This window comes from Patagioenas fasciata, chromosome 3 (genome assembly GCF_037038585.1).
Source record: "Patagioenas fasciata isolate bPatFas1 chromosome 3, bPatFas1.hap1, whole genome shotgun sequence".
Taxonomy (NCBI): Eukaryota; Metazoa; Chordata; class Aves; order Columbiformes; family Columbidae; genus Patagioenas; species Patagioenas fasciata.
The window spans coordinates 68,723,050-68,737,498 of NC_092522.1; the positions used below are offsets into that span (position 1 = coordinate 68,723,050).

General features: G+C 38.9%; 1 protein-coding gene across 5 annotated transcripts in view; it reads right to left on the bottom strand.

Annotated features, from left to right (window-relative positions):
• Window positions 1-386: 386 nt before the first annotated feature.
• Window positions 387-14,449, bottom strand: part of LAMA2 (laminin subunit alpha 2) — a 362,981-nt gene continuing 348,918 nt past the window's right edge. For 4 of the 5 annotated variants that reach the window (XM_065833304.2, XM_065833299.2, XM_065833305.2 and 1 more), the window contains 7 exons: window positions 13,846-13,958; window positions 11,490-11,679; window positions 8,858-9,013; window positions 4,558-4,711; window positions 4,072-4,202; window positions 3,220-3,442; window positions 387-652 (listed from right to left, as the gene is read on the bottom strand). In XM_065833304.2, the coding sequence (XP_065689376.2) occupies window positions 495-652; window positions 3,220-3,442; window positions 4,072-4,202; window positions 4,558-4,711; window positions 8,858-9,013; window positions 11,490-11,679; window positions 13,846-13,958 (1,125 nt within the window). In that variant the 3' untranslated portion in view covers window positions 387-494. Of the gene's footprint in view, window positions 653-3,219; window positions 3,443-4,071; window positions 4,203-4,557; window positions 4,712-7,842; window positions 8,052-8,857; window positions 9,014-11,489; window positions 11,680-13,845; window positions 13,959-14,449 lie in introns of those variants that run through there. The other variant, XM_071806568.1, reaches the window with a different exon arrangement.

Genomic DNA, 14,449 nt, shown 5'->3' on the forward strand with positions numbered 1-14,449 from the left:
CCATGCTAATAATCTCTGGGATTCTCCTGCTTCACCTCCATTCTGCTCCAATGCAGTAGCGTCAGATTTCATCTTCCTTTAGAAAATGGGCTTGTGAATTTTTGCTATGTGTAACTTCAATATCGCGTGTAGTTGGAGAGAGGGGCAGTATCAAACTTCTTTACTTATTAAGGATCATTTAAAACCCTCTTTCCAGGTAAGTGACAGAACGTGGCGCTATGCCTTTCATTACAGAGAGATGAGATATTTCTGTTTCAAGCTATAAGGAAAAAAAACAGATAAAAATTATTGTTCTATTCTCTTAATGAAGGGAGTGGGGGGAAATTATAAGTTCTTGAGAATTTCCTTGAAATAGCCCTTTGAAGATACCACAAATACTACTCAAATACTTGCATAAAGACATTTTATTATGAATGCAATGTATACGTAGATTTTTAATTATTTTTTTAATCTGAGGTGCTTATATAAACAGACCCGCATCAGTTGAATGACAGTTAGTTTGCAGGGCATGACAACGGTTGAACACCCTTCAGCTCCAAAGCTTTGCTGAAGTTAATCTCTTGAGGTTTAGCAGTACCCTTGGTGAGCTTCAGAAATCGAATACATCCTTTAAAACGGATATTAGTGGTCAGCCCAAACTGGGTCACACCATCTGAGGGATGGAAAAAAAAAAAAAGGGAAAAGGAATTACATAAGTGTGAGTTGATACTTCAATTTGTTATCTGGGAGCCCTGCAGGACATGTCCTCAGCGATATATATATTTTTACATATATATATATATATATATGTATATATATATACATATATGTACACACACGCACACACACATATATATATACACACACATATATAAAACATGTTATGGTAGTGGTAACGATCTAGTCGTCTTTCCTTTTTCTGTCCTGGTATGATAGTGGCAGAATCTGAATGTATTTAAACTGGCATTGTAAATCATACAACTCAGTTATGCGACATACACAAACTTAAGGAAAATGGTCAGATTGCAGCTTGGTACCTACAAATGGTGTATGACGCACATATGCTCATCATGCAGATCTCCAACTTCTCAAGCTATTTATCCACAGAATAAGTGAGGTGAAAAAAAAAAAAAAACAAAGCCAAAATGGATGCAGTGCTCAGGCCTAACATCACGAGAAAGCCAGTTCCTCAGTATGGACTTCAGGTGTCATTTAAAGAATGATTTTGAAAGTTTACAAGCATTATGTGTTGTGTTTTTTTTCTTGCTGATAATAAAGCCAGGGATTTGAGTACACCTCTCCAACTAAAGAAGGAAGGAACTATTCCAGTGTGATCAGATGCTATAAGTGAAGGTTGGTGTGACTCAGAAGCTGGAAATATTTCCCTTGACTCCTTGAAATTCATGTCTCAACTTGTTTCTCAGTCTTCTTCCAAGTGAAAAAGTGGCAACAGGGTTGTGCTCCAACACTGACTGATCTGTGTTCTGGTTGCAGAAATAACTTTGCACCTGTAGAGGACTGAATGGCCATAGCATTATGCTGTTTCACAGAGGATGATGTGGTTGAATCCACCTGTCCCTCCTTGCACAAGGAAGAGCGATAGTAGGACATGAGTAATGGCTTTTACGGGTAGCCAGGAATTCGTATCCTTGCCCATGCTCTGGTAGCAAAAAGTTTCTCTGCACAGGAAACTCTCCACCAGCTAATTCTGTCTGTTTTACAACTGTTTTGCACTGTTTATGCAGCCAGAAGAAGCCTCAAGAGGACTGGAAAATACGAATGCTTACTAATTTTACAAAATCTTATGATACTGTGTTTTAAATTTGTGATAAGGTTGTCCAGGTATTGAGAATACTAAAACAAATCTTGGAGGAGCTACACTAGACAGCAAGAGAAGTGTGAGGTGTTTAAATGTGCATGTGTGTTTATTAAATCATTTAATAACTCACTGTGTGGCTGAACTCAGTAATAGCACTTCAACATGATGTTTTGGACAGATTGCAGTGTTACTTTGTTTGTTTCTCTTGCTATGTTTCTCTTGATGTACAGTTCAGAATGAGATGGTAACTCCATCTGCAGTGTTTCTTATCAGTAACTTCTATGTTAGAATCCTGTTTTGCAATAAAAAGGCTGCCACGAAGTTGTTTTCCTTCTGGCCAAAAGTTATTGGTCCTTATTAATAGTCACTGTGACTGAAGTACAGCTCTCATATCTCAGTATCAAGAACATTGTTGAAAATGTTCTGAAGCTTTGGAGACAAGGCTTTTTGGATGGACTGTATCACACTAGAATGGGGGGAAAAACAACTTCCAGAAAATAATTTCAGAATTCCCTCAAGGTGCATTTTGCCATTGAACTCAGTATTCACTACAGCAGACACATAGTGCAAACATCCTTAGCTTTTTTGTTTGCAAACTAGAGGTAAATTTTACTATAAAAGCAACAAAATTGGCACTTCACAAATACCTTAGCTGTGTTTTCAGAAAGTAAACTGCTACGAGATAAACTTGTTGACTGTCTGTGAACAGATGAATACCAGTATTCATCATCAGCTTAGTGGAAGATGAAGCAAACTACAGAGCTCAGCCCAGTTCTGCATCCTGTTCAATTACCTCTGCAGGAAGCAAGTTCTCTCAAGGACTTCCAGAATATAGGGAACAGCATTTTTTATTTTATTTTTTTTTTTAACTTTAAAAACCACCAGACCAAGAGCAAAGACATTCATCAAAAAGAGATGGTGTCTTCTCACCTCTCTGTGCAAGCTGTTGTCCGCATTCCTCAGCTCCTCAGGTTTTACAAGCTGATTTAGACACACAGTGCCCTGCTCCCCCAAGAGCATTTATACCTTCTTTAGTTAAATTTGCTATTCTTCTTTCATTAAATTTAAATTTGCCGAATTCTGTTGCTATTGAAACATAACTATTATGCAGTTACTAAACAAAGTTTGAAGAAGGAGGCTGTGTGTGTGTGGGCAGCAGAAGACAGAAAGTCTGCTTCCTCTGGTGTCACTGTGCATACCTCTGAGACCAGCCTGGGGGTCTGTAAGAGTCCCTGGGTGCTGCAGAACCTCTTGTTCTGAAATGCAGCTGGATGCAGAAATGAGCATCCATGTCAACTGATACAGACTTGGACAACCTTATCCATCAGCTTTAGCATACTGGTCCTAATTGCATTTAAGACATTATCAAGTCAGTGCAGCTAGAGCATAAGTAAAGTATCATTTGTGTGCTAAATACTCACCAGGATACCCTCCGACAAAGACAGGGTCATTAGTGTCTGCTGAAGTCGAGGCCCTGTTTGGGCTGTTACCATCCACCTGCCTGTCATCCACAGTCAGCTCTAAATGGTGCTTGATCTTGTTTGCAAGAACCTTGTGCCACTGTCCATCACACAAGCTGCCTGGTGCATCAGGCTCATAGATAGCAGAGAATCGGCCTGCACCATTGTCAACGTGAAACATCACCTGAAAAGTGTGATGTGGAAGTCAGTTAGTTCTCAAAACAGTTCTACACATGTGGTGTGTTTTGTTTGTTTGTTTTTATCTTGTTTTGTTTTGTTTATTTAAAGTCAACATGCTCTGACTGCATACACTGAAGCTCTAATTTAATACCAGACTCTTTGTGGATTGCTGTTCCTCTAGCATCTGGGTTATGTCACTGAGATAAACACTAGTGGAAATGTGCAAAACTATTGTACAGGTTGTCATTTTTCCATTTTATTGTCTTAGTTTTGAGGTGTTTCATCACCCCACCCCAAGGTCTTTATAGTTATAGATTACTGACTGTTCTTCCAGACTGAAATAAAATATATAGACAAGAAACTAGTAGTATCAAAGACAAAGCCTTTCCTCAAAACTTTTAATATTCCCACTATGTCCTGACATTGCAGTTTTAGGAAACTCAAGGGTTACAGAATCTTTTAAAATATCTATGCAACAGTGTAAGAGCCTCTTGATGTATGAAGTACTGCATTAAAGGAGAGCCCTGATTTAGACTGAGACTCTTTGAGATTGGTGTATTAAGCTTGCATTTAAACTACCTGTGCTTTTTAAAACCAGCCTCTATAAAGAGCCAAAAATGCTTTGCTACTCACTTTTCCATCTACTAATTCGATGCCAAGCCCGTCCATTTTCTGGCTGCTGACTCCTAGGAGAACACCATTCATTTGTGTTGTGCGGAATTCAAATTCCACGAGCAGGTCTGTTCCCACTTTGTACGCACCAACTTGAAGAGAAAAGAGGAAGCATTATAAATGAAAAAAAAAAAAACATTTAATACTATATTCCTAGTAATCACACAAAGCGTGTTACCAGTAATGCAAGGTAACTAACTCAGCATTATTAATGCACTCCATTTTGTGTGAAATGATATAACTGTTACAGTGGCTTAGTGTGAGCCCTTGCTAGAAAGTCATACAGTCTATCCCTAGGCAAGCTAACTAAAAATGATCAGTGGGAGGTTCAAATATTGGTCTCACTTTGCCTCCAGTCACCAGGAGTTAGGTAGCACTAGAAGTTTTTGAAACCAGGATCTTCTCTTTTGCTGCTCTTTGCCTATCAGCATAATTGGTGTTCATTACCTGTTTTGGCAAAGCCTGTTCCATCAAAGTACGTTCCTTTCTGTGCAGTGACAAAGCATTTTCCAACATTGAAGCTGGAAGTTGGATTATCCAGGTCAACAGGGGATTCTGTCATTTTAAAATTTCTAATGCAGCCATCAATGCTATAGGTGACCTACAGTCAATATAAAAAAAAAAAAAAAAGTGTAACTGCAAAGCAAGCTCAAATACTCAGAATAAAGGCCTAAAGCATGTCATCAAAAAGTACCTTTCCTCTGCTCTTCTGCTAGATTTATGGAGCTGAATAGAACTTGAATTTTACATGGCTAATCCTTAATATCTGATTGTAATTGGAATCTAATCTCAGTCATACTGAGGATGAAGTACATTTTGGGGATATGATCTGAGCCACATCTATTTGGCTTAATGGAGGGGACATAAAATAATACACTGCATAATGAAACATAGCAAATTACATCAGCAATGCAGGAATTTAATCGCCTATACTTTACATTTTTAATTGACTAGGTTATGGGGTTTGCAAGTTGATGAAGATACTGGATATAGTTCTCTGGGCTGCTGGTAATTTTACTAGGGCTTTTTTTCTTTTTCTTCCCCCCACCCCCCTTTAATCGCTTTAATATGAGCCTAATGTTGCATGGTAAGGGAGAACTAATGCAGGTACACAGCTACTAAAACGAACAAAGCCCTAAGTAAAGGTTGTTGACTGTGTATAGTTCTTTGTATAATACCTGTGTATAGGTCTGATGACCAAACTGACTCTGTTGGCCAGAGAGGCAGGTGGAGGAGGGGGATGTGCTGGGATGTATGGAGGCTCCAGTGCAGGGTAGCAAACCACAGCTCCAGTTTGGCCTCTGCACTGGGAGCACGTTACAGAGACTCTGGATAGATGGCATGTGCACCCTTGAGCTGGTGGTTGGTGTAAGTAAGTGAGATCCTGCCCCAGAGCTCTCCCTCCTCCCCTCCCTCCCTTTCCTCTCTGAGGTCTGCAGAAGCTGCATTTTTGGTTCTTGGCTTCAGACAAAGGCTTTGATCGTTGACTTAGAGGCAGGAAAACTTATCCCTGATATCAGTGGGAGAGAGGAAAATGCTACACATACACTTTGAGGGAGAAAAGGAAGACATTCATACGTAATGCAGTAAGAAGGAGGAAAATGAAAATAAACATATAAAATACAGCATAGAAATACGTAAAAATACAGAAAAGAGAAAGGCACATCTGCAGAGGGAAGCCTTGACTCTGCACACTGCATCCTCTAACAATATCCTGACTACTAATTCAAAAGAATTTCCAAATTATTTTTTTCCTTGTATAATAAATCAAAGCAGAATGTACTGTGGAATTATATAGCTTATTTACTGCTAAATACCCATGTACTAAAGTTTTCATGACAACTTGAGCATTATCAGTAAATAAATTGATTTCTGATCTGAGCAATGCTTTCTGTAAGATACTTCATAAATAGATCTTTTTCTAATTTCTAAGTGAAAGTCATCACCAGATCAACAAGTTTTGTTATCAAAAAAGAAAAATATGCCACAGAAGAAAAAAATCGTGCCATCATCACTGTGAGAATAAATCATAGAAATGCCAGATTTGTAGACAACTTAGTAACATTTTCTAACTTTAAAATTTCAGTTTCTCTATGGAAAAGGAAACCTGGTTATTCTTCAGAATGGAAACAGGCAATGTATAACCTCTTTTGCAGAAAGGAGTGTTTCAAGTGCTTAAAATGTGATATCTGCTGAAGCCAAACAAGTAGGTATCAGTCTTCTACACTGAATAGGAAGCCAGTCCACCTATGGTTATGTATTAGATTGGTGTCTAAAAAGCTTGATGTGTGTTTAGAAGAAAGCTCTAAGAAAATACCTCCTTTCAACTTACTTTGCTTCAGAGCCTTTACATAAAGCCTACAACACAACACTCTATTAATACATCATGCAGTGTATTTTACTGAGAATGACTGAAAGGCAAGCACTGGTTTTTACCTTCTGTGAATGACATCTGAAATCACAGCTTCATTTAAATCCCAAAGCATATAAGACTGTCAGGATCTGACACGACTGTTATTGCCAGACTGAGCCATTTATCTGCATGGATTCCCTCCATTACTTCTGACAAGGAGCAATAGGTAAGGATTTAGTGTTACCTGTCTCCTTAGATTAATATTTGTAAATTGCAGATTTATGTCAAAGAGCATAATTTGATAGTAGTAGCAATTATATTTTGTGAGTAGTTAAGCATTGCTTTTGTTTTTCACTGCCTGAGATCTAGTTTGATAAATCCAAATGATTGCAATGCTACAGGCTCAGGGAAGAGTGGCTGGAAAGCTGCCTGGTGAAAAAGGACCTCGGGTTGTTGGTCGACAGCCAGCTGAATATGAGCCAGCAGTGTGCCCACATGGCAAAAAATGCCAACAGCATCCTGGCTTGTATCAGGAATAGTGTTGCCAGCAGAACTAGGGAAGTGATTGTCCCCTGTACTTGGCACTAGTGAGGTCCCACCTTGAATATCCTGTGTTCAGTTTTGGGTCCCTCACTACAAGAAAGACATTGAGGTGCTGGAGAGAGTGCAGAGAAGGGCAACAAAGCTGATGAAGTGTCTGGAGCACAAGCCTTATCATGAGCAGCTGAGGGATTGGGGGCTGTTTAGCCTGGAGAAAAGGAGGCTGAGGGGAGACCTTATCGCTGTCTACAACTACCTGAAAGGAGGTTGTAGCATGAAGGGTGTTGGTCTCTTCTCCCAAGTAGCAAGTGATAGGACAAGAGGAAATGTCCTCAAGTTGCACCTGGGGAGGTTTAGGTTGGATATTAGGAAAAAATCCTTAATGGAAAGGGTTGTGAAGCACTGGAATATGCTGCCCAGAGAAGTGGTTGGGTCACCATCCCTGGACGTGTTTATAAAACGTGTAGAGGAGATTCTTAAAAAAATGGTTTAGTGCTGGCATTAGGTTAATGATTAGATTCAATGATCTTGAGGGTCTCATCCAACCAAAAATATTCTATGATTAGTAGATTTGCCTCAATTTGGTCTTTCTGCCAATCCTGATTTTTTAAAGAAATGTGATCTTACAGGTCGGTTTTCTTTATGGAATAGAACTCTTGGATTTAGACTTCTACTTAGTACCCAGTCAATGAGTTACTATAGTAACTTGTTTAAGCAGGATCTAGGAATTTCTTTTCTGTATTTATTTTGTCCACCTTAACTGGTAGAGTCTTGCCTGTCTATATAATAGCATTTGCTATTCCATAATCATCTTATTAGAATGGTATTTACTCACACACAGTTACTTTGAGAATCTGGTTTGTTTCCTTGGCAGGATCTGTGCTTTTGCCTCCTCTTTACAGATTCTGTGTAACCACCTGGAATGAGCCTGGACACAGCTGCTACTGACATTCCAGTTATTTGTCCACATCGTGCTGCAGTATATGTCTAATTTGTTGTTTGCTATAATTACATTCCCTCAAGTTCTGGCTTCTGCTTTGAAAGAACTCTCCATGTAGGGAGAAAAATTATGGAGAGAAGAGCTTTGCTCCGATTCTGATACTGGCATCACCTCGGGGGTGGGATGGCAGCAGGGAAATGACATGACCTACATCGAGTTGTGTGAATAGACACAGTAAATGGCCCAGGTGAGGGAATACATTAATCCTAGTTAATTCTACACAGTTTAGGCCAAAATGGTGTTCACCTCTCTGGGCTCTCTGTTTGCCAAGGTATATGTTCTGTGTCAGCATGGAAGCTGGGCATTTAGACCAAAACAGTGATAAACTGATATATACACTTTTGATTTGGAAACAGAAAGAGGACAACAGAGTTGTGCCTTACTTTAAAATATATTCTCTTCTAGTTTAGTAATAACAACACAAAACCAATTACTATAGTAAGCAGCAATACTACTGGGTACTTTGTCCAGGGTAATTTTGGCTTCTGCTGCTTCTCTTAGGAGACGTTTTCCCTGTTCATTAGCACTTATTGGTAGATGAATTACAGCTAAGAGAAAGGACAAGTAGTATTCAGGACCTGATACGCTGGCTGTGCAGTGATTCATGTTGATACAAGTATATAGATCTTTTTGCTTTTCCATAACGATAACTAACTCTGCGATTTCTAGTTCTTTTCATTAAATGGATTCTGAGTCAGATCTTTCCACTGAAAGAATATAGCGTACCTCCAGTAAGATTCATTTTATCAATATTCTTGAGCAGTCTGGGGGAAAAGCAAAACAAAACTGGAAAGACACTGGTACCAATTAAGACATACTTGGGGACTGTAGGATAACTACATTAACTTGCTTACCGGACCAATTCTTCTAGTTGTGTAGTTAATGGGCAATCCTCCAACATACAACATTCCTACAACATCCAATATATCGGCCTTTTTGGGGCTAACAGTCCTGTTTGAAATATCATCTACGATAAGATTTCCTTCTTGCTTTGTTCGAGCGACTTTTATCTAAAAAGACACACAAATACAATACAGTTACAGATAGTTTTCTGATAATTGTTTCCAGATTGTAACTGGCCTTACAGTCTGAAATACATAACACTACAAGAGAAAGCAGTAGGAGTGGTTACCAGAAGTACTGTGGCAGCAACTATGGATAATGTTTATGGACCAAAGCTCCCATGCCATGTTTTGTGCAAACAGATGACTATCTTTTAATCAGCTGTGGGTCAGGAGCCATCATGACTGTTATTTATTAGAATTACTGAAAGGACCTGAGGTTCCTTTAAAAAGCTTGTTATTATAGGCAAGCCACAATATTGTTTTTCCTGGAATCAGACAGTGATTTTAAGTACTGGGAATAGTAAATGCTCAATGTTAATGGCACCGGTTGCAAATCTTTATTACAGAACATGTTTGCAGACAGTATTGAGCTTATGATTCTACTTGTTTGGATGTGCCTCAGTTCGTGCTAGAGTAAATATAGTACCAACTATGTACTGTTGGTATTATGGTTTTGCTCAGACAAATGGGCTGTGAATCGCATGGAGGAAGTGCAATTGCTGGAGACTTGAGAAAATTATACGCCAACAACTGCAGGCCAATTTATTTCCAAAGATTTATAGCAAAATCTCTATGAAATCAGCATAATAATGGTTCTGTATAAAAAGGAATAACATGTAAAATGCAGCATACATATTAGCAAATTCCTAAACAGCACAGTAGTTAGCTCACCAGAGCAGCAGAGAGACAGAAACAGTATTTTTTCTTTGGCTTTTCTTTAACATTGCTGCTCCTGTTTCAGTGTAGCAGCACATCAGTTGTGTCATGGGAGTGACTAACACTGACAAGGGGTGGCCTGAAGGTGGGAGGCTGACCTTGGTGTTTACAGACAATGGTAAATTTGAGATGGACAGTTACACCTTGGGCAGAAGGAGGATATGGTGAATGAGACAGAACTGGGAAGAGACAATTTTACAGTGGACCTACACAGAACAGCAGCACAATGTATTTCTGTAGGCCTGATGGACATGTTTCAACCTAAACTAAGTCAAATGGAGAAAAGTTTCTCACTAAAAGGATTATTTTAACGAGACACCCCAACTTTCTCAAAAATAAAGACTGTGGTCTTTTATTAAAGAGGTTGCCCTTTTCCTCCTCCCTAAATGGGTTTCATTGTGCTTTCTGGGAACGGTGACTTTGGATTTTGTTTCCATTCTTTCCTACAAAAATGGGACCTACAAGGGTCCCTCTGTGGCAGAGTGTCAAGCTGAATGTCCAAAGCGCACAGTCTTCCATTAAGAATATAATAATATATGTTTCAGTTAATTCTCTTGGAATATAGAGTAAATGGCTAAAAGAGAAAAAAAAAAAAAGAAAAGAACCACCACCACCACCAAAAAAATAAACCCAAAAACCAAACAAACTTTGTTTTGTATTTATCGAGAGTCTAGCAGAAAGGGACCCTGGTCTACTGCCAGTGTACTTAGACATTATGGAAAACAGATAAATAATGACTACAACTTTACTTTTTTCCCTCATGAAATACCTTTGCTTAGAGCATTTGCTATCATCAAAAAGTTCATGAGTAAAAATCCAGTGAAAATAAAATAAATGTGGAACAGGGTGGGAATGAAGCAGAGAAGGACTAAGGATGACTGCAAAGTGGGTTTCATAACAATTCAAGCATAGCAGAAAATCCAATTAGATTTTTTCTTATTTGGTGATAGAGATGTGGATGGTGACTTTCCAAATACCTGTCCAAAAATTAATGACTTTCATAGCATATAACTTGAATACATGGTTGTTACATGTATTCTTCTCTTCTGTGCCTTTATTGGTGCTGTCAAGCATGTTATCTCATGAATATACTATGTGTCTCTTGTCCTTGGCCCAGTAAATACTATACTTCATGGCTGTGATACTATTCCTTCCCTTACCATCTGAAAGCCACAGGCATTGTATTATATATAAATGCTTCCTCTCAAAGTCACAGAAGGGGCTGCCAAATACACCCACAAATATCATATTTATGCCCTAATGAATTGAATTAATAATGCAGGGAAGAGTTACTTAAATGTTTCTTTTTTTTCTTTGTTCTTAGCATTATGGCTGAACAGTCACGTTATTAACATAGAAACAACTGGCTTTAATGATGTATTTTATCATCATGAGTTGATACCCACCTGAGCCCTATTAGGCAAGAAGGAACATTTTCTGCAGTTCCTAACCATACATGGGACATATTCTAAATACATCTGGAAATATGTGTTTCCTGAAGGACAAATTTCAAAGATCAGCACTAACTTTTTTTGTTAGTAGAGTATGTGCTTAATAGTGTATCTGAAAGCACAAATTTTGCAGACTACAGAAATTCCTAGTTATAAAGTTTGGCTTGTATAGACCACATTTTGCAAATATCTTAAGGCAAAACAAAGCTCTCTTAGCATTACAAAGAAGAATTTAGCATTAGAGACTATTATACCTTGTGCCACTGGCCATCATTTATTTTGCTGGAAATCATTGTGTTGGTGTCTCCACTCCCCAGATCATAGCTGAAGTAAGGCAGTCCATTCTTTATCTGAACTGTAGCAAAATCAGCATGGTTGATGCGGGCCATATAAAACAGCAATCCAGAATGAGCTGTTGTTCGGACTTCAAATTCAATTGTAAGTCTGAAAATCAAACAAACAGGAAAACAGAAACAAAGGAAAAGATATTCAGAGTCAGATAGTAGACAGATTTAACTGCTTTTCCTTTTTGTGTTCCTCTAACAAAGCTTTACAGCTAGTGACGCATTTTGCTTGTCCATCAGGGTTTAAGAAAAAATAATTTGGATATACGTGAATTGCATTTCACACATATCTGATCCCCAAGAAGAGAGTTTTCTTTAGTCCCTTTACTGTGAAAATACAAAAGTACAACCTTGGCATAGAATTTCAAGATACAGTTCTCAGCTGCAGCTGTAGTTGCTAAAAAATCCCCGCGCTTGTAAAATTCCAGCAGCGTTATCCGTCATCCACACACATAATGCGCACAAAGAGGAGCGAGCTGTAGTGACAGTTGGCAAATGTTCAGTTTCTAATGGGTTGTATTGTCTGAAGACAGGTTGCAAAACTTTTAAAGATGCAGGGAGAAGAGTATACAATCAGGATATTAAACACGTATTTTGATTTCTACCCATTCAAAATGGGAGTGTGTCTGAGGAGGTCTCCTGTCTTGTGAAAACCACTGACCCCCTGGACCAAATGCTGATGCCAAAACCCTCCCCTACAGCAAAGAACCTGGGAGGAAATGATTTAGATTATCTAGATGCTAAGGTTGCACTGCAAGCACATCATTAACCTGGCCCAAGCTGAGCTGCAAAGTCAGTACCTGAAAATAGCTGATAATATAAACATGCAAAATCATTGCATGAAAACAATCAGGCCTGGATTCTTATTTGAAAAAACAACATGCAAGGACTGTAGGATTACATATTTATTTTAATTATTTTCCTAGTTTTCTAAAATTAGCATATGTGAAAATAAGTAATACAGCATCTTTATAGGTAAAAATAAGTGTGAAGCTGATGGACTTGTAAACCATAAGGCAGCAAAAACGCCCAGTGGTGTGACATAGCACATTTGTTAATTATCTGTCACAGCAAAAATTAAGAAGTAACAAGTTGTAGCTTCACAAATCCATTTAAAACTGCTGTATTTTCACAAGTAGCTCTTGGAACTCCTTTGCATATCAACATGTGTGTATATAGTGTTATACTGTGGGAGGGCAATATCATTTTGCCTGTTTACTGTGCAAGCTTATTCTTAACTGTAAGACAGCAGATACAGAGAAGGCAGAGTTACTGAATGCCTTCTTTGTTTTTGTCTACTCTGCTGGAGGCTGTCCTGAGGAGCCCCGTACCCCCCCAGAGGAAGTCAGGACAATGTAAGAGTCTGCCTTAGTTGATGAGGACTGGGTTAGGGAGTAATTAAGCAATCTGGACATCCATAAATCCATGGGTCCAGATGGGATGCACGGGTGCTGAGGGAGCTGGCTGAGGTCATTGCTGGACCACTCTCCATCATCTTTGCCAAGTCTTGGGAAATGGGAGAGGTGCCTGAGAACTGGAGGAAAGCAAATGTCACTCCGGTCTTCAAAAAGGGCAAGAAGGAGGACCTGGGTAACTATAGACTGGTCAGCCTCACCTCCATCCCTGGGAAACTGATGGAACAACTTATCCTTGGTGCCATGTCAAGGCATATCAAGGATAAGAGGGTCATTGGGGCAGTCAACATGGCTTCACCAAGGGGAAGTCATGCTTGACCAACCTCATAGCCTTTTATGAGGACATAAGCAGGTGCATAGATGATGGCAGAGTGGTAGATGTGGTCTACCTTGGTTTCAGTAAAGCATTTGACACAGTCTCCCACAGCCTTCCATGTCCCTTCCAATCTCTAACATTCTGTGATTCTGTGAAAGGGAAAACCAGGTTTGCTTATTACAAGAAATTATCAAGTTACTGAACCAAGAAACTTTCCTCAAAAAAGCAACTTACGAACTCAGTTGCATGACCTGGTTCCATTCTTTTATTTATTTATTTTTCTGCAAATCAATCTGGAAACTGTATATGCCCAGAGCTTTACAAAGAGGTAAACTGTTTTTGTAAGAGCTACTTAGGTGGGAACTTCATTGCATACATTTCACGCTTTAATGCTTTTATGTTTGCATAATGAAACAAATTAGCCATGGGACATGATCTTTTTTAGACTATGCCCATAATTTTGGGAGATACTTTTGAGGGGCATTTTATCTTTACATCATTCCATCAAAATTCATTGCTCAAATAAACACTATACCTGTTTTTCACTTTGGTGTCATCAAATGCAACTGCAATGTGGCTGTTCCTTGAAAGACCAAATTGCTTGCCACCTTCCAAAATGTCTGGTTCTGTGTCAGCAGCACAGGAATCCTGCAAAATACACAGCAATCATTCAGACTTCATATTTTGCTGGAAGTCTTCCAGCTGCTCAGGAGTCAGAATATTCCACCTAGTCTAGACACTGGCCCTGCAGTTTTTCAGCATGTTGATGTCTCATCACACCAGCTAAAGTTTCAGAGCAGTATGACAGGAACTTGGTGTAAAGGCAGAGCCCATTAAGCTGGCTGTAATAGCAAATAAAAGTAATATATGAACATTGCTGCTTTCATGCCACCAGTGGACATCTACAAGAGTCTTAAGTGATTTCCAGGCAGCTCAGTGTACTCTTAGCTCACATAACTGAGTTTTACACAGTAGGATGCCCTCTTACAGAAATGAAGCAAGAATTAATTTTTAAAGTGATGCTTTGCTGTCAACTTGAAATCTAGTCACCTTAAAAATAATGAGTTAAAAGTAGTTTGAGATCCTGCACCTGTCAACAAATCCCCCATTTTACTTCTTTATATTAATTTACAATTGTG